This window comes from Nyctibius grandis, chromosome 5 (genome assembly GCF_013368605.1).
Source record: "Nyctibius grandis isolate bNycGra1 chromosome 5, bNycGra1.pri, whole genome shotgun sequence".
Taxonomy (NCBI): domain Eukaryota; kingdom Metazoa; phylum Chordata; class Aves; order Nyctibiiformes; family Nyctibiidae; genus Nyctibius; species Nyctibius grandis.
Genome location: NC_090662.1, coordinates 60,082,040 through 60,100,772, shown reverse-complemented (window position 1 = coordinate 60,100,772; position 18,733 = coordinate 60,082,040). Strand labels below are relative to the sequence as shown.

General features: G+C 37.4%; 1 protein-coding gene across 1 annotated transcript in view; it reads left to right on the top strand.

Annotated features, from left to right (window-relative positions):
- The window catches only part of TNRC6B (trinucleotide repeat containing adaptor 6B), a 134,264-nt gene that overhangs the window by 17,210 nt on the left and 98,321 nt on the right, over positions 1-18,733 (top strand). The window contains 1 exon segment of the mRNA XM_068401270.1: positions 4,615-4,713. Coding sequence (XP_068257371.1) covers positions 4,660-4,713 — 54 coding nt within the window. The 5' untranslated portion in view covers positions 4,615-4,659.

Here is an 18,733-nt window from a genome sequence, read left to right as displayed (position 1 = left end):
ATACTTCTAGTGTGTTATTTCCTGTGGGTTTGGGTGTGAAGTTTTTTCTGTAACTGCCTGATGCGATTTATTTTTGTCAGCTAAAGTTGATGCGTATGATGGTTTTCTTTGAAAATTAATTAATTTATTATGAGGTTTTAAAGTTACTGGAATTGGTAAGTGATTAGTTCCTACAAGCAATGAAGTTACATTCAAGTTTTGTTTCTCTTCTGAGTGCTTTTGCTTTCATCTTGGTACCTCTCAACTCGCATTTAAAGTGACAAAAATATTCTGTTCTTTTTCCGTGTATTAAATTTTATGTTGCTTTTGTACATTCTTAACAAACTCGATGTAATGTAAAGCTGTAGCAATTAGATGTAATATAGCTAGACCATCTGTTAAAAATTACTTTTTTGTCTGCTTACCTAGATAGAGACTAATGACTGCAATCATGTATCAATACAATTGTGTCAAATAAGCAGAGTCTCATTTAAGATATAGTTCAGTACAGTACTTGCCTTGTTTCAACTGCTTTTTTTCAAGTATGCTATGTATGTAAGATCACCATTTTTGAAGAGCACTTGTGTGCCTGTTTTTGCTTTGTGCTCTTGTGAGAGAGTTTGGAACCTGCTCTCAATTTCTGCTTACTGTCTGTATGGTGACAGTTTGCACAGCCTTACTCTCCTTCAAGTGTTTTCCAGTGAACCATATCCAATTTAGATTTCGGAATTCACAGGAAGCACAATTGGTTTTACGTTAATAAGTGCTTCTCTTGCAGCTGCACTATTCAGAAGCTTGAAATAATTTTTTCTTCTGTATCAAATGAAGAATGGTTTTCCTCTTTACTTCATGTTTGATTTCTGCTGGCAATCTGAAGAAAAAGTGTTGCTGTACGAAAGGTAGATAAGATGCTTAGTTCTAGTGATGCCTGTTTAATGAATGGCAAATTTGAAGATGTTTGGATTCCAGCTCTCTCTTGCTAATGAGGACCTTGTATTTTTGAATGGTGGACCTTTCTATCTGGGAGAAAATGAGGCATGAGGAAGTACCTGGTTCACTGGTATTACTTTTCAGGGATTTATAAGTATATGGAAATTTGTCTCAGGTTTTACTTGCCAGAGTAGGCTAGAATGCAGTAGTGAAGAGAGAGTTTCCATAAGGTGCTCTGCACTGTTGTGTTTACGCTTTTTATGACCAGGTGACCTGCCTAGTGGTTGAGGGGAAGGCTGTGGATGTAGTATACTTGGACTTCAGCAAAGCCTTTGATACTGTCTCTGACAGCATTCTCCTGGATAAGCTGGCAGCCCACGGCTTGGACAGGCGCACACTTCGCTGGGTTAAGAACTGGCTGGATGGCTGGGCCGAGAGTGGTGGTGAACGGTACCGTATCCAGTTGGCATCCGGTCACTGATGGTGTCTCCCAGGGCTCAGTACTGGGCCCAGTCCTGTTTAATATCTTTATTGATGATCTGGATGAGGGTATTGAGTGGACCCTCAGTAAATTCACTGATGACACTAAGTTGGGTGGGTGTGTTGACCTGCCTGAGGATAGGAAGGCGCTGCAGAGGGATCTGGACAGGTTAGGTAGATGGGCTGAGACCAATGGCATGAAGTTCAACAAGGCCGAGTGCCGGGTCCTACACTTTGGCCATAACAACCTCATACAGTGCTACAGGCTGGGGGAAGAGTGGTTGGAAAGCGGCCCAGTGGAAAAGGACCTGGAGGTGTTGGTGGACAGCCAGCTGAACATGAGCCAGCAGTGTGCCCAGGTGGCCAAGAAGGCCAACAGCATCCTGGCTTGTATCAGTAATAGTGTGGCCAGCAGGACTAGGGAAGTAATTGTCCCCCTGTACTCGGCACTGGTGAGGCCGCACCTCAAGTACTGTGTCCAGTTTTGGGCCCCTCCCTTCAAGAAAGACATTGAGGTGCTGGAGTGAGTCCAGAGGAGGGCAACAAAGCTGGTGAAGGGTCTGGAGGGTATGTCCTATGAGGAGCAGCTGGGGGAACTGGGATTGTTTAGCCTGGAGAAAAGGAGACTGAGGGGAGACCTTACTGCTCTCTACAACTACCTGAAAGGAGGTTGTAGTGAGGTGGGGGTTGGCCTCTTCTCCCAGGCAACAAGCAACAGGACTAGAGGGCATAGCCTCACTGCACCATGGGAGGTTCAGGTTAGACATTAGGAAAAAATTTCTTTACAGAAAGGGTTATTAGTCACTGGAATGGGCTACCCAGGGAGGTGGTGGAGTCAGCATTCCTGGAGGTGTTTAAGAGAAGACTAGATGTGGCACTTAGTGCCATGATCTAGTTGACACAGTGGTGTTAGGTCAAAGGTTGGACTTGATGATCCCAGAGGTCTCTTCCAACCTAGTTGATTCTGTGATTTAATCTGTCCTCCGTGAGAGAGCTTCCTTATCTTTGTTCTTGTAGCCTTTCTATGTTTTTTTTTTTTTTAAATTTCCTAGTTCTACTGACTTTTTTTTTTTCATTGAGATGCACTGGTTGGTAGTTTTTTTGTCTTCTTCCAGGAGTAAAGTGTAAAAACTGGTATCAAATTTTGCCACTTACCATTCCTCTGGTAGTGAGGAATATCTCAGAAGATAAACATAGTAGTTTTTCAGAGGTTCATATTTGAGTTCTTCCAGCACTCTGAATGAACAGTGACCAGTCCTTGCAATGGTCTTGGCCTGGCCTGACCTGGCTGATCTTATTTTATTTCATAAGCTCTTTTTTAATGCTTCTGTAGCTCAAGTTCAATCTTCCTTGTTTCTCTGATTTGAAGCCAGTTCAGTGCCACAGCAATCCTTCTGACCAAAGCTGTTTTGGCTGTTAGACATCAGACTATCTGTCTAACAATCTGTGAAGCTTCCCAATTACTTGAATCTGGTATTGCAAAATCATGCTCAGAAACTCCCAGCTCCAGAAGCTCTGGAGTGGGTTTCAGAAACCCGCTGTGTGAAGTACCATGGACAGGGACTGCCCAGCCTGTCCTCCTCCCCTCCTGCGGCAGAACAGAAGGTAGCCTGGCAGCAAGAAATACTTGTTACATGCAGGAAGGTTTTGGCATAGATGCATGATGCAAGTCTTGTTTAGCATTTGATACCTAAGATTTTTTTAATATATGCTGCAAGCAGAATATTTGGTGAGAATTTGGGTGAGAGTTCTGCTTTATCCTTATTTTTCCCCCAGAAAAGGAAATTACTATGCTGTAAGTCTTTACAGCTCTCTTGCTTTGCATGTGAGTATATGATAGTACTGAACATAACAGCTTGTTGTTTGTAAGATTTAATAAGTTGTATGTAACATTTTGTACCTTGAGGCCCTTTATGTTTCTAGGACATATTCTTCATTCCTTGTATCTACGTAATAGCCACGAAGGATTTGTCTACCTATGCACGACATACAGAAGGTGTTGGCAGTGCAGACAGCATTACCTTATGAACAGGCTTTAACTGTGAAATGAAGGAGGTGCATCTAGATGAACAATTTCCAAGCTTTCTCTTTTTGACCTCATTACTATTTGCACTCCCAAAGTTGTCAGTTTCCAGGCTTGGAATTGCTGCTGTAAAGGTGACAGCACAGTCAGCAGCTCTGTAGCTAAGGTGCAAAAATGAAGTGTAGAGACTTTAAATGGATTTTTAAATGCTGGTGCAGTTGAAGAGTTACAGCATCTTGAGATCTACAGGCCAACAGCTCATGGCTTTAAGAGAGTTTGTAACTCGGTGTGAGCCCATACTTTCAACATACCTGGAATGTTATAGATCTGCTGATATCTTACATCTTGCATTTTGAGAGTCAGAGATTCCTACTGAATTTATGCTGGTGCGTTTGATCTCCTAAATTGATTCATTTAATCCATTACCCCATGAGATGGCTCATCCTCTGGAGTAGAAGACATTCTAATCTTTGTAACCACAGTCTCCCTAACTGTATTGCATTGTTCCATAAATTACAATTCTAAGAATGGAGTTTGGGGTGTAGATTTAGCTCAGCTGGAACTGTACTGATACTGTCAAATAAATTAAAAAATAAGTTACTAAGTAGTGTTGAATATTGGAAACACTGGGAGCTGTTGACCTAAAGATGAATGACTTCATCAGTTCCCTGACAGAGCCTAGAATATATTTATTTCTCAAATGAAGTCAAGGAAAAAAATCCCTAAAGTAAGAATTCAGAGGTACTGTGGGATCACTGCAAGTCTAACAATTTTTCAATCTAATAACCTGTAGATTGTCTGTAAGCTGAATCTGTGAAGCTTATATTTGCACAAAAGCTATTTCCTAGTAAGTAAGAATTGCTCAGCTCTAGTCCGTGTGATTATTCCTTGCTGACTGTAGCTTTAATGAGTAAACACAATGAATATGTAAAATACTCAGCAATAACATATTTTAAAATTAAAAAGAAAGTATATTCCTGTTAGGTGCTTTTTTCATCTTAATTAAGTAGAGTTATGTCTTATCCTGAATAACAGTTGTCTTGTTTGTGTAAAACATATAAATTCAGCGAATACGTGCAGGGAGGGAACATTAAAGGTCATAGCCTAGAATTGTTACTTATGTGCACTGCAATCTCGCATAAGACTGTTAAAGGCAGAAAAATCATTGGTTTTAAAATATATCTCTATTTTTTGTCTTTTAGGCAGTATTTTGCATTTCTGCAGAGTTTTGCACAGATCCTGTTCCCATGCAAACTGATGAGGGAGAAATACTGGAGGAAGGCAGTCCCAAGGTCAGTGAGGTAAATGCCACTGTGTTTTGGAGGAACAAGAGCTTGCTTGGCTGAAATAGGGGATACATGGAGTGAGCACTGACTGCTGGTGGTATTTTTAATAAATACCTGCATGCAAGTAAATAATAGTTATTACCCTGGAGACATTTAAAAAATAAGTTTTTAAAGACCTTTAGAAAGATGAGCTTTTTTGCTGTCTACTAAAGATTGGAACATGTGTCTTAGGGCACTCCCAGGAAGAAAAGAGGAAGCTCTTGTAAAGAAATACTAACCTTGATTGTATTCCATTTGTTAGAACTGGAAGGGCTTGTCAAGCTTTCTGTCCTACCCACCCACGCTCTCAACTGACTTAGAGTTAGGCATGTGGGCCCTTAGGTGCAGGTGTCAGTGTTTGTGGATTACTGACTGAAATGTATTGAAGGTGTTCTGCTTCTTGTTTCCTTGTACTTGCCAGTGTGTGCTTTGTTGTGAGAGTGGATAGTATGTTGCTTTTAAAGGTGCCTCTGATTGTCAACACACCTAGCTGGGACAAGAAGCTATAGTGTGCTGATGAATATAATGTTGGTTGTGTCTCGTTTTTTCCTTACTTCCTGAAGATGCAGAAGTTGAGTCATGAATTACTTTGGTTTGCATAATGACATACTGATTATCATATTCTTCAGTAGATTTATAAATTTATTTTATAGTCCTGACTGTCTCAACGAACGAGTTAGTGTTAACTTTGCAACTGATCTGTGTTTAAAATATGACTCTTAAATTTCATGAAAATCCAAATCATTGTTAGCTTGCTTCTAGTTTTGTGTAAGAGACAGGCTGAAAAAGTGAAAAACTAGAGGACTAAAATTAAAATTTGTTGGTTTTCTAGCTGTAGCTTTTTTGAGAGATATTCCTATTTTTTTGTGCTCTAATAGAACAAAACATTTTTGAAGCCATATGCATCAAGTTAGGAGGTGATTAATTATTAGAGAAAGGATTTTGCAACTTTCCTTCATGTACTTTAGGAATTGTGTTAATTTTAAATAGCTTTGAAGGAAGGCTCACTAGCTTAGCAGCTGACAAATGAAAACATATCAGTGGATGTACCTGCAGCCATCCAGAGTATTGAATGCATCTCTTGACAAGGATGTGATTACAAGGTTCAGTGGGGGATAGACATGTGAGAGGAAACATCATGGTGCAATTAATTACTGATTTTATTAGCATGGCTACTGGTGCTTACTTTTCACCAGAGAGAATCTGTGTGTCTATGTGTGTGTACGTACATATCTATGTATATACACACAGGTGCCTGTATGTATGTGTGTATATATATATGTGTGGATATATATGGATACAAGATTGAAGTAACTGTCTTGTGAAACTTACTTTTTTTCCTCCAATGAAAAGTATGCTTTCTTTGGCATTCTTAATTCTGGGTGTAATGGCAAAGATTGTACCTCTGTTCCAGCGTTAGGTGTTCAAAAAATTTAGTGAGCTTAAATTTCAAAACAGATCTTTTAGACTGACTTTGGATACCTAAGTGTGTATGCAGTATTGCTTTGAAACAATTGTCATTTAGAGAACATGGGAGATTTGGAACAATATGTCTGGTATTCAATGTTATTAATTAAAGAGCTATATAGAATCAGTATATATTGAGCAAAAAAGCCTCATGACTACATCTAGTCCTTCTCTCCATCCTGTGATGTACAGGGCTACTCACTGAAGTGTATTTTTTAGTGTTTCTTTAGTCTGTAAATTATTATCCTCTCTTTCCTGGTCTCAGGAGAGTTTCATAGCTATAACAGTTGAAGGATTTGTCCTAGAAAAAATTAGGCAGAGTATATTCCACTACATTGTCTTGTATCATTAAAATTATGCTCTTAATTTACAAATGTTTACATGATCTAATGAGCTGTTTTCATAAAGATATATTTTTCTAAGAAATATTTTTTTAAGACTTTGGTGATATAGTTCAGGTTTTTTTCTTTTGTCAGGACGTCTCCCCTGCCCCACCCCCCCAGCCCCATTTCCTTCAGGCAGATGACATGAGGTTTTTTTGGAAGAAGTTAGTTTTGTGCTTCGAAGACACTAATATAACTACCTATTCATTCATATTTTATTTGGACCTTTCATTTCTCCCCTTTTACCCATTCCAAAAACACTAATCTGTAAATAAAAGCTAAATATATAATTATTGTTATGCTTATTGTTCAGGTCAGTGGATCTTTTCTTCTGTGTTTTCCTAGGTTTTTCTTTTAAACCCATATTTAAGTACCAGCAATCCTTTTGGACCCCACTCAGTTTCCACTCTGTTCTCAAAAATCCCATAACTTACCTGTTCTTTTCTCTTCACTAGAAATGACTTTTTGAGCCCGTAAATGATATCTACAGAAGCCATCATCTTCTAGCATTTTATTTCCTATGAACATTTAAGAAGGACTTGAAATACTTCATATGTTAGCAGCTCCTTTGAAGCTCTTCTCTTAAATGTTTTGGAAGTTGAGTCTGCAGCTCATAGGTCTTATGAGATTAGTTAATGCTGATTAAGCACATGCCAGCTACTTCAGTGACGATAAGTTTGTTTATATCATAGATGAGGTCAGATTAAGGCCCCATTCTTAGCCTTTGTTCTGAATAATTCATTTCTAGCCAAAAAGAGATTTTTGTGTGTGATACAAAGATTGAAATTACTGTTTATGGTGATTCGTAGCATCTTTTATTGGCTGCCTCAGAATAATTGTGAAAGAAAAGCAGGCGAGCTTTCTGTCTTGAAATTACTTCTGCAGTCTTGTAGGACTTCAGCAATGGTATTAAAACTATTGTTGCAGAAGGTGGAGGAAAAGATTGCAGAATATATTTTTATACTTTTTTGTTTGTATCTTAAGATACAAACACAAAATAACATAAAATATAAGTTAAAAACCACTTTATGTTCAAAAGACAAAGGCCCAGGCCTACATGCTGGAATGCCTTGATACCAGCAACACTTGAAGCATTTCTAGTGAGTAGTAAATGGCCTTGCTGTGATTGCGCTTGATACTTTTTTTAATTTTCAGAATGCAAGATGCTCAGGGGTCTGGTAGGTACTTTGCTGCTGTTCAGAATTTCTCTCTTACTCAGTTTTGATCTTGACAAGAAGTGGGAAACCTACATTTGGGCCTCTTGCAGAATTTTCCTGTTATCACTTCACCTGAATTTAAATTGAAAAGCAATTGAACAAGCAGACATGGAAAATTGTCTTTAGACTCTGTAGCCAAATCCCTTCCATGCTGTATTATAATTTGCCAAGAAGGGTCTTTGCCAAAATGTCACCCAACAATCACTTCTGACACTGTCTTAAGCTGATCTCGATTTGAAAATTAATGTCTTATTTTCCATAGGTATGCATTGAACTTCAGGGAAAGAAAGTAAATGCACTAACTTCTAGAGGTATCTTTGTTATATTGATATCAATGTGCTTTGTCTTTATTTATCACTGTGGGAAGACATGTTCATAAATGTCATTGTAAAGAGTAAGGCTTACTACATGAAGTTCTGTATCTCAGAGTGTTAATAACTGACTCTTCTGGCTCCACAAAACGACAAAGCAAGAGGAGTTCCTGTTGATACACATTGCAGGAAAAGCAGTGATTAGAATAATAGTCATCGTTACCCGAGACTGCAGATCCCATGACCAGTTATCAGTATTTGTTTCCAGAGTACTTCAGTTAAAAGAACATTTAATTGATAGAATTTGCTTTTTATGTTCTTTCCCAGTAGCATGGGAAGAGGCAGTATGTTAATGCTGTGAGCCATCCTAACCACTAAGAATCCTTGGTACTTCTCTTCTGGAATCATAAGGGCATAAGCTGAGGAACTAAATTTATTGTAGGTTGAGGTATACTTGAATGAAGTATTCTGGGGTGTCAGAGATGACATCAAAATCGTCTTTCATGGAGATACCATGAACATCAGGATATAAATATTTGGGTACTGCAGGAATTAACTTTCTTATGGTGCCTGTCTGAAAATAATCTAAAAAGTTATACATGAAGACCTCCCATCATACAGTGGAAAACAAACAATGTATCATGCTTTATTCCTTGTGAACTGGTTTGGTTCTAGAACTGTTTCAGATCCTAGGCATCCTAGACTGTATAGTATCCTGAGATATCAAGACCAAGCCTTGAAGAGAAAAAATTTCCTTCTGTTCTTGAAAAAGAAAAAAAAAATGTGCCTCATGTAGAGCTGAGCAGGTCACTTTAAGTATATATGTGCTTCAAATTAATTGACATTATGTGAGGTATGATTAGAAAATGTCAGGCAGCCAGGCATCATGAAGAGTGATAGTCTTGCTTGACTCCTATCAACCTGGTGGCACTGCTACAAAAGTTGGCCTTCCTGCTTGCCTTTGCCAGTCTTGAATGACAGGAATCCAGTGGCAACTTCTTGGTAATTAAGCTTAAGGAAAGTTACTGAAGGACTCGGGCCTCACTTTAATATTTGTTTCCCGCACTGTTACTAATGCATACATTTTTATTTCATTTTGTCTTTTTTTTTTTAAAATATTGTGGTAGTTGAGTTGTGCTCTTTATTCTTCTCAATTTTGCATACTTGGGAAGTTTCTACAGTTCTTCCCTTTAGTTTTCTGGCAGTGGATCCTTTTGTCATTCATTGGATTGCTTTCCAGCAAAGAGTGGTTTTTGCGTATGCTCTTTTCCCCACCCCCTACCCCATAGGCTGCTTTTGGAGGAACTTACTGTCTTGGTAGTTTTGTTGCCAGGGCTTTTCATCTTAACTGTTTCTGTTTTTTGATCTCACAGTTTCTTTTTTGTTGTCAGACAATACTCTTTCTGTTAACATGGCATCAACGTGGTAAAGACAGCTGGCACCTGTCAATAGCATGCTCTTGATTCCAATAATTATCTAATATTAGTGCCACAAAGAGGGGAAACAACCTGTACAGAAGTAAGCTTTTTTCAAATGAGTGTAGAGTTTTTAAAAACGTACTTATTTTTGGCAGATGTGGAAGTGTCATTTGACAGGAATATTGGGTCTATTTTATCCATATGATCTGCTGGTGAATATCATACAGTGAAGCATCCTTTCACTTTATAAAATAGTTGAGGGACAGGGTTTCTGGTTTCTGGCTTTTCAGGGTCTCTTTTCCTCCCTTCACCAAAAAAAAAAAAAAGGAAAGGAAAACAACATTTCTGCTTGGAACCTCACACCCTCTACTGTTCTTTGGATTATGATTTTATTTTATTTTTTTAAATTATGTTTTGTGGTAGTTAATTTGCCATTAATGATTACTAGTCTTTTTCTATTAACAGCCTTGGTACTCTGAAAATACCAACAAGAACTGTGCTTCTTGTTTGTGGTTGATTTCTTTTCATCTGTTTTCATCCATCTGTTAAGGATTACCGCACAGTCAACACTTAAATTTTGTTTCTCAGTTGTTCCTTTGCTTTGAAATATTGAAGGAGGAAACCAAAATTTTATACTTGGGTTGAAGTATTTTTAGATTTCTTTCAATATTGACAAGAGTTTTAAGCTTATGTTGCAAACGTCTTTCTCAAAAAATGCAATTAAAGTTTTCCTGTTAAATGTAAAATTTCCCCCTCCCCTCCTTGTTGTTCCTTCATCTTTCAAAGTAAAAACCTATGAATTTGCAGGGAGGAAGGGACTTTGACCTAAGTAATTTACAGAAAGGTATTTATGAATCGTGGTTTTGATTTAGTGTTGTAGAAGGGAAAGGAGGAAAAATAGCTAGTTCTGCCCTTTTAATGCTTTGTGTGATAAAAATCTAGGTACACAAAAATTTTGATGAAAAATGTGGCTGCACAGGATTTGTAATAATGTTCAACTCCTAGTAAGTACAGGAAAAGGGAAATGTTTCTGTACTGTATGGTGTTAGATAAATGTATTTTTATTCAAAGTTTTCATTAGTATTTGTAGGAATAATTATTGAACTGAATAGGTAGTTGAGAAGTAAGGCTGCTTTTCCATACTCCAGTGTCTTTTTCAAAACCAGTGACACAAACATTGAGGCTTGTCCTGTTGTTCAGTCTTGTCCTGTTGTTGTTCAGTCTCACTGTCCCGTGCCACTTATCAAGCTGTCTTGAGGTTACCTGTTAATCCTTGGTTTATTTCCTTTCAATTTTGCCCCCCTGTTCTTATCTGTCAACACGAATCTTTCCCTTACATTATTACCTGCCTGTTCTCATCCTGGTTAATTCTTATTTTTCTTGCCTCTTGGTATCTAATTGTGAACTAGCATTTTCCTTCTGTTTAAATCACTCTTCAGAACTCTGTTGGCACTAGCTATCCTTTTTTTGATTTTTTTCTTTTTCTTACCCTGAAGCATTCACACAGAGGTGATGAAAAGGTTAAAAAGTATATGACACTTACTCAAGCATCTAAGCTCTTGCTTTTATTTCATATATGTTGAGAATAAAGAAACGTAAGCCTCCCTGAGTAGTATTTGTATTTGATCTGTTAAGTTATGTGGTTTTATATATATATATAAACAGAAGCTTAAAATTCAGAAGAAAGTGGTGTTAGGAGGTATCTTTCTTAAAAGCGTGATTGTTCCACTAACTGCATTTATGGGTAAGTTACGCTTTATTTTTGATAGCGGATGTTGCTTGATGCTGGCAATAGTGCGAAAGTTAGGCTGGTGCTTTCATTGTGTGAGATTTAGAACTTATATAGTAAAAAGAAAATCTTAGTTGGGTAGTTAAACTTAACATAGCATCCAAAACCTTGCCGCCTATATCTCTGGGGCTTATGATACTACTTAGTGATGCAGAACTGGGTTTCTATTCAGATGGCACTAAATAATTTTAAACATTCAGGCTGAAGGCCTATATAGTAATGAGATGGACAAAATGCTTTGTCACTGTAATTAAAAAAGCTGTTTTCCAGCCTGGTACATGGTGCTTTCAGACGTGATGGTTTCTCCGCAGTATGAATCCCTGCTACTCTTGAAAATTTTGACTTGTTATGAAGAGGTGAAGTTTCAACCTCAGTGTACTTTCTTGAAAATACTTGACAAGTCAGAGTAGGTTTCAGTTTACTCATGTGGCTGTTGCCCCTCTCTTGGGTCCAGGAAAGTCTTTGTTTTTGGTTTGTTTTTTTTTTTTTAGTCCCTCACCATATTTTTGGAATGCATTAATTTATTCATTTTGATGTATGCTGGTGGATTACTTGTGGAGCTTCCAATATTTCTGTTCCCTGATACACAGGGTGTGTTTCAATCATTTTTCTGGAGCGTGAGTTGTAGGAGCAGCTAGTCTTTCTAATGCTGACCTACAACTATACTAAGTTCCTAGAGTCTTTGTATAAAATATCTTGTAAAGTCTTTCAGAAGTAGAGAGGTATTCTGCCTAACAAGACACTTACGTTATGCTTCTCCCAAAAGGTAGCAGCTTAAGAACTGGTCTGAGCACAAAGACAATTTTTCACAACAGAAACTGATGTCATCTTCATCATGCTCTGCTAGCTTCATTTTTCTAGCCTGAAAATGTCAACTCCTTCAGAGAGTAATTTCAAAAACCAAAATCTTTGCATATTGTGTATTTTAAAAAAAAAGTTAATCTCTTGGTAAAGAATGAAATTACTTTAAATCTTCAGTTAATAAAGTAGTCCTCCCTTTTAATGACATGTTATTAAAGCTTACAAAATGTTATGGTATACTCCTCTTGTTACTGAAAATAGTAACCAAGAAAACTCTCCAAACCAAACGATAGTTTAGAAAGCTGACATTGGTTTATTGCAGCGCTGGGTGCATGGGGGATATCTCCTCCTAGCATGCACACCTAAGAACAAAAGCTTGCTCCTTATATACATAATCCTGAGAAAAGCCCACACATTCCAGAAAAAAAAACCCAAACAAACTTATGCATAATATGTTATGTAATGCATTACGTAATGTCTTTACGCATGCATACTAAATTGGGGAAGGGGTCTTGGGTGGTCTCTGGGGGTCGCTGGTCGTCGCAATCCCCCTTTCATTGTGCTTGTGCGCAAGCGTGGTCGAGGCCTTCTTGTTTACAAGTACACGTGTTCCCAAGAAGAAGATATCGTTTTGAACTTATCTATCCTCTGACACAAGAGTTTATGAATCAAGTTAATTTAGACATCACAAAGTTGTTCTTTACAGTTTTGTTTTGTCTTTTGGCCTTATATAATTAGCAGAGACCTTTGTTTTTCTAAGACTAAGCGTAAACAGCATGAATCATTATTTACTAGAACCTTGTTATCAATCCCATAAACAAACTCTATCTACAAAACATGTAGTTTGCTTCAGAACCTATTGTTATTATTCTAGCGAAAAGGAAAATTATTGACAGGAAAGTTTGTTCTGTGTAAAGGTAACACAGAGCAGGCCTTTAGAGCCTACTCTCAGGCCTACTCTTGCTAAACTGTTGCTAAATTGAACTGTCTGGTATCACTCTTGTTTTAAAAAGAAATTAACATAGTCCATCAAGGGGAGCCACAATTTTGGGTTAGTTTTTTCTCTTGAACTTTAACACCGTGGCCAACAAAAGAACCTAATAACAGTTTCCTACGAAACACGACACAGTTGGACCTTTCTACCTGGTGGTGGTGAGGGGAGGGGAACCTGCTTATGAGTTTATAACTTTGAATTTCAAAATTTCAAGGCATTGTAGCAAAGAGCTATAATTACGGTATGTGGTTTAACCCCAGCTGGCAACTAAGCACCACATAGCTGCTTGCTCACTCACCTCCCAGTGAGATGGGGAGGAGAATCAGAAGGGTAAAAGTGAGAAAACATGAGGGTTGAGATATGGACAGTTTAATAATTTTAAAAAAAAAAAAGGAAAAAACCAACAGAGATGAAAACAAAATCCAAGAAAAAAATAAGTGATGCAAAATGCAAACAATTGCTCACCACCAACAGACTGATGCCCAGGCAGTCCCTGAGAAATGGCGGCCCCTGCCAACTCCACACACACCCCCACCCATACCCCCGCCTCAGTTTTATTGCTAAGCATGATGTCATATGGGATGGAATATCCTTTTGGTCAGTTGGGGTCAGCTGTCCCAGCTGTGTCCCCTCCCAGCTTCTTGTGCACCCCCAGCCTATTTGCTGCGGGGACAGTCTGAGGAGCAGAAAAGGCCTTGACACTGTGTAAGCACTGCTCAGCGATAATGAAAACATCAGTGTGTTATCAACACTATTTTCAGCACAAATCTGAAACAGAGCCCTGTACCAGCTACTATGTAGAAATGTAACTCTATCCCAGCCAAAACCAGTACAGTATTTTATCAGGTTCTGCTGGCTTTATAAAACAGCAGTTACAAACATGGTAAAATTGTTGAGGAGTTTGCAAAAAAAGAACATGGAATTAAACAGACAGTGCTACTTGAAGTATTTTAAAGGAATGCTGTTGATAACTTAGCTGCTTGGACATTTTTAAAGTAATTCAGGATCAAGTGCAAGATTTTGCCAGTTGGGTGTACTGTTTTCTACAGAGGCAAGACAGATTACTCATTTGAAACTTACTTACCCATAGTGAAGACTAAGATTGCTAAAATATAGATACTAAACTGAAAGATGACTCTCTCTGTTTTCTAATCTCTGGATACCCTGAAGTGCTTTTAAAGCACAAACAAGAAAGTTAATAGAGTGTTGTATTTTCTTTCCCTTGGAAAATGCCATCATCCACCAAATTGACTTTGAGATCTGTAAGAACTATCATCATACAGTCCTTTGATCCTGCCTTTTCATACGTACAGTTCATGTGGAGGAAATGTAATGGCATGGAATGTCATTGCAGTGAACAGGTGTGTATCTCAGATTTCTAAAGGAAAAAATGCTTCAGTCTTAAATAAAAGTCAGTTTAAACTCACCTTTTCCATTCTTTTGAAGGTGCTCTATTTTTCATAAATGTTTTCTTATTAGTTTTTTTCCTCAACCAATAGCATCTCTTCTTCAGTTGATTACAGATGTTTATAATACTTCGCAAAACAGACAAAAAAAGCAAATAATATTTGCTCAAAAAAATAATAAAAAAGGCAGTTCTGCATTTGAGAGCTAACATAGGATAGTCCCACTATGATTTTGGAGATAGCCACAGTCAGGGAAATTGCTTTGTGGCTTCGCTAACAAAGTGTCTGTTCTCATGCAGATGTACTACTGGCACACAATTTGAGGGGTTTCTACCTTTTTGGAATATTGCCTTTTGATCTCTTTCTTTTCAGTATTGGCTTTACAGAGTTGTTGGCAGTGATTGTAGTCTGTGTCAACGTGACACATTAGAGTTCTATATAATCAGCCAGCTAAAACAAAATCTTGTAGATGTGAAAGTATTGAAAAATGTTTTCAATCTTACTGTCTTATAGCTGACTGAGGGGGGATAGGTATTTGGGGAGAAGCTTGAGCTGCGGACAGTAAAAGCTTACTTTAACCTTCCAAATCATTTGTAGTCTGATTAGTTTGGCTGAGTCATTGAAAGGTGTAAAACTCACTGCTCTTGACTTCATACATTTGCAAGACTTCATACATTTACATGACCCTACAAGGACAATTTCATTTTCAGTTTGTGAACTAGATGGGTATGAATTAGTTTCAGTTCCTCAAAATTTTTTCTTCTCTCATTGGGTGTGGAAGAAGTGGATATGGGGTTTGTGGTAAAGACCTTTTTTGTTTTGTTTTAATTCTTGACACTAAAAATAGTAGTGATGGTCTTTATCCTTACAGTAGATAAGAGACTGTGTGGACAACTAAGGACACTTGAACTCTGCAAAAAGACATTGTGCAATATCAGTTCCCCGAGGGTAAAACCAACATTAAAAGCATGTCATCGTTTCCTGTCACTTGTTGTCTGTTCACCGAGACATTTGGATAGTAGACAAGACTGTATTATGAAGAAGGAAGAATGTAATAGTTGTCTACAGATGCAGTAAGCCTGTGTCGAATTAGGTTGCTAAGAAATGTTATAGAAGTACTCTGAAATCATATTGGTAGGTTTCAACAGGAACAGAGTTTCCACATGTTATTCTTAGAGAAATAACTTATTCCTGTGGCATTTGAGTTTTTTGTTTGAGGACAAGTTGTAACATATGCAAGCAAGAAAAGCCCAGGTTCTGCCCCAGAGATGAATGGGTGTTTTAATGGTTTGGTGGACTGTCAGATATTTAACAATTTTAAGAATCCTGGGCAATTTGGAAAAATTATACAAGCAAGCAGCATTGTCAGTGGCTCCCTTGTGACTAAAATGAGTTTGGATTTATGTTCTGGTAACTGGAGAAACTGGAAAGTAGCTGTATGCTCTGAGTGTGAATAGCCTGTATTCCTTTTCCTTTTTGACAGTGGTCAAAAGTGGATGCCTAAGACAGGCTTAAAGCAAGGTTAATATGTACGTAAAACAGAATAGCTCTCAGCCTCCAGCTACTTGTTGCTCAGGAACTTTCTGGGCCACTGGCAGTTTCTATGTGTTTAGAACAATAGATTTCTCTTGTGTGAACACAGAAAAGAAAGTTAGTTCTTTCTCTTCTTTGCCTGTCTGGTCAGATCTCTTAACGCAGAATAATTTCAGCACCTCTTTGTGTGTGCCTGGTTTATGTCACTTTCAGTCACTCCTGACAAACAGCAGAAAACAGTATTTGCGGCAGTGAAGGTGATTGAATGTGTAGTGGAAAAGCGTAATTTAGTTTTCAGTAATTCTGGTTATCATCTGCTTTCTTGAGCCATTAAAAATTATTTTTGTTGTTTGTGCCTGTTGTCCTTTTGTGGCAATGCATCATCTAGCTTTCCAAATCTTAAGTGGAAGAGAGCAGTTAACATGTTTTCTCTCTTCTCTGACAGAGTGGTTAACAATGTGTATAACAAAATAACAGCCACTTGCAGATGTCAGTTTAAACTGCTATAACTTGCTCATGTGTGTCTGCATCATAAATAGTAAATTAACTGTAAAATGAGTTGGCTAAATAGAGTCATTGGGCTGCATACGAGTGGCTGTTCAAAGTAGGTAGGGGGTGAACTGTTCAAGGGTTTTTGGGTCAGATTTTTCCCCTAAATGGAAAGTGTAAAAGATTTGTTTTGGAAGTGTAAAAGTTTTTTTCAGAGTTGCAGAAGTTAGCAAGAATTCATGGCTTGTGAAGTGCTAATGATCTTTAGCTGAAGAATAATACAGAAAGTTAGTTAAATAAAAGATGGGGATTACTCCTGTCTTACTAAATTCAGATTTTTCTGGGATCCATACTATGTATGTCCAGAACACACTAAGAAATGGATGGAGTGTGTCATCAACTGTGGTGCAGGAAAAGGAGAGCACTTTTGCTTACATTCAGAATGCTTTATGCATTTTTTGTCTGAGATGGCAGAACTATTCAAAGCTGCCTTGGCAGCTTCAGAGTTGAAGTTTTCAAATGGCACTTATAGATATTCTGTCATACCATAACTTGAGTGACTTAAACATCTTTGGTGGTTGAAGGTGTTACCAGCAAAACAGTATCTTGCTGCAAACAACTAGATAGTTCAAGTTGCCTTCGGAGCAAGATTCAGATGAATTTTTTTAATATATATATATATATGAGCTGTTGCATTTGAAATACTTTGAAGCTAAGTAATGCATTAAAAAAAAATAATTTTAATAATAAGTTTTAAATATAAGTTTAATAATTAACTAAACTTTCTTATCTATACAGTAGGAAATGTGGCTGGGGTCCTGACCATTTTAGCATTTCCAAAGTGTGACTGTTGTTTCCATGATGTTCATAAAACTTTGTTTTAAGCTTAGCAGGGAATTCATGCTAAGCTGCTGAGTATTTCACAGATAACATAAACATTTTAAAAATTACATAGAAAATGGGCCATAGGTTATTTTTGCAAGTGCAGGTGATTAGTTAGTGACAGTTGGAGGCAGAAGCAAGACTTCTGGTCTTTTAACCACTGCTGCAGGTTTGGTGCTTATTTAGGTGAAACATAAATTACATATTCTGAGTTACATAACTTTTCTATTCTTAATGATTAATTGAGCCACCATTGATAATCTGTCCTATTGTTCTATAAGGATGAAGCATGTTTTAATGATGGTTTATGTTAACGTGTTGGCATTTATATTTAATGTAACATTTCATTGAGTCAGGAATTAAAGTACCATTAGTCTGCATATACCAAACATAGGTATTAGATTAGTGATTTTAAAAAGTAATTATATGTGGTTTAAGTGCGTTAGAATTCAAAACGATTAGCAGGGAGTACTCAATGTGGTATGTGACTTAGCAGTAGGATTACGTTAGTAAGTTTTCACTTCTCTTTTTACTGACAGGAAAACCAGTTAGGACTGTGTGATGGTAGTAACATTGAAATGGTCACTCTAGGTGCTGATCAGAAACTTCAAGAAAATACTGAGTAGCCTGTGAGATAGTTCACATGTTGTGTTGGTATTTTTTGTATATCGAGACTGCAGTTTGGCAAAAGTGAGAGAAAAAGAAGGTAGAAATAGGCTCAAATGAAAATTTAGTAACATCACAAGGCTGTACAATACAACAAAATCCTGAAAGAGACCAAAAATTCGGTAACTTTTCATGCATATCTTGTCTCTAAGTCTTTCCTCTGTGTGGTTCGGAAAAATACTTTGCTCTTTCTCATTTTAGGAACTAGTTTTTCTATTATTTTCTTTCTTTTAAGTTTAAATCGCTATTGCTAAGGTGTTTGGTGGTTTGTTTTTTTTTTTTTTAATGCTTTCATTTGTTTACTGAAATTAAGGTTTAATCTAAAAAGTATATTTTGGGACTAATTTTGCTAACTCATTTGTGCTATTCTGTGCATATTTTGAGATGCTAGCTTAACACTAATTTATTCCTAAGAAAATTGTTAACAGTGTTTGCAGCTAAATTGCATTTATTTTTAATAAAAGAAGTTAAATTAAAAATTTAATTCATCTGTTGCTAATGAGTAAAATTTTCACCAATGCAGTTTTTCCAAAGTGCTTATAATACAGCCAGACAGAGAGGTGACTCAGCTTTCTTTTCATTTGTAGTATTGATTACATTTCTGTTAGAATTCAAATTGTCTCTGAGACTTCTGACAGGT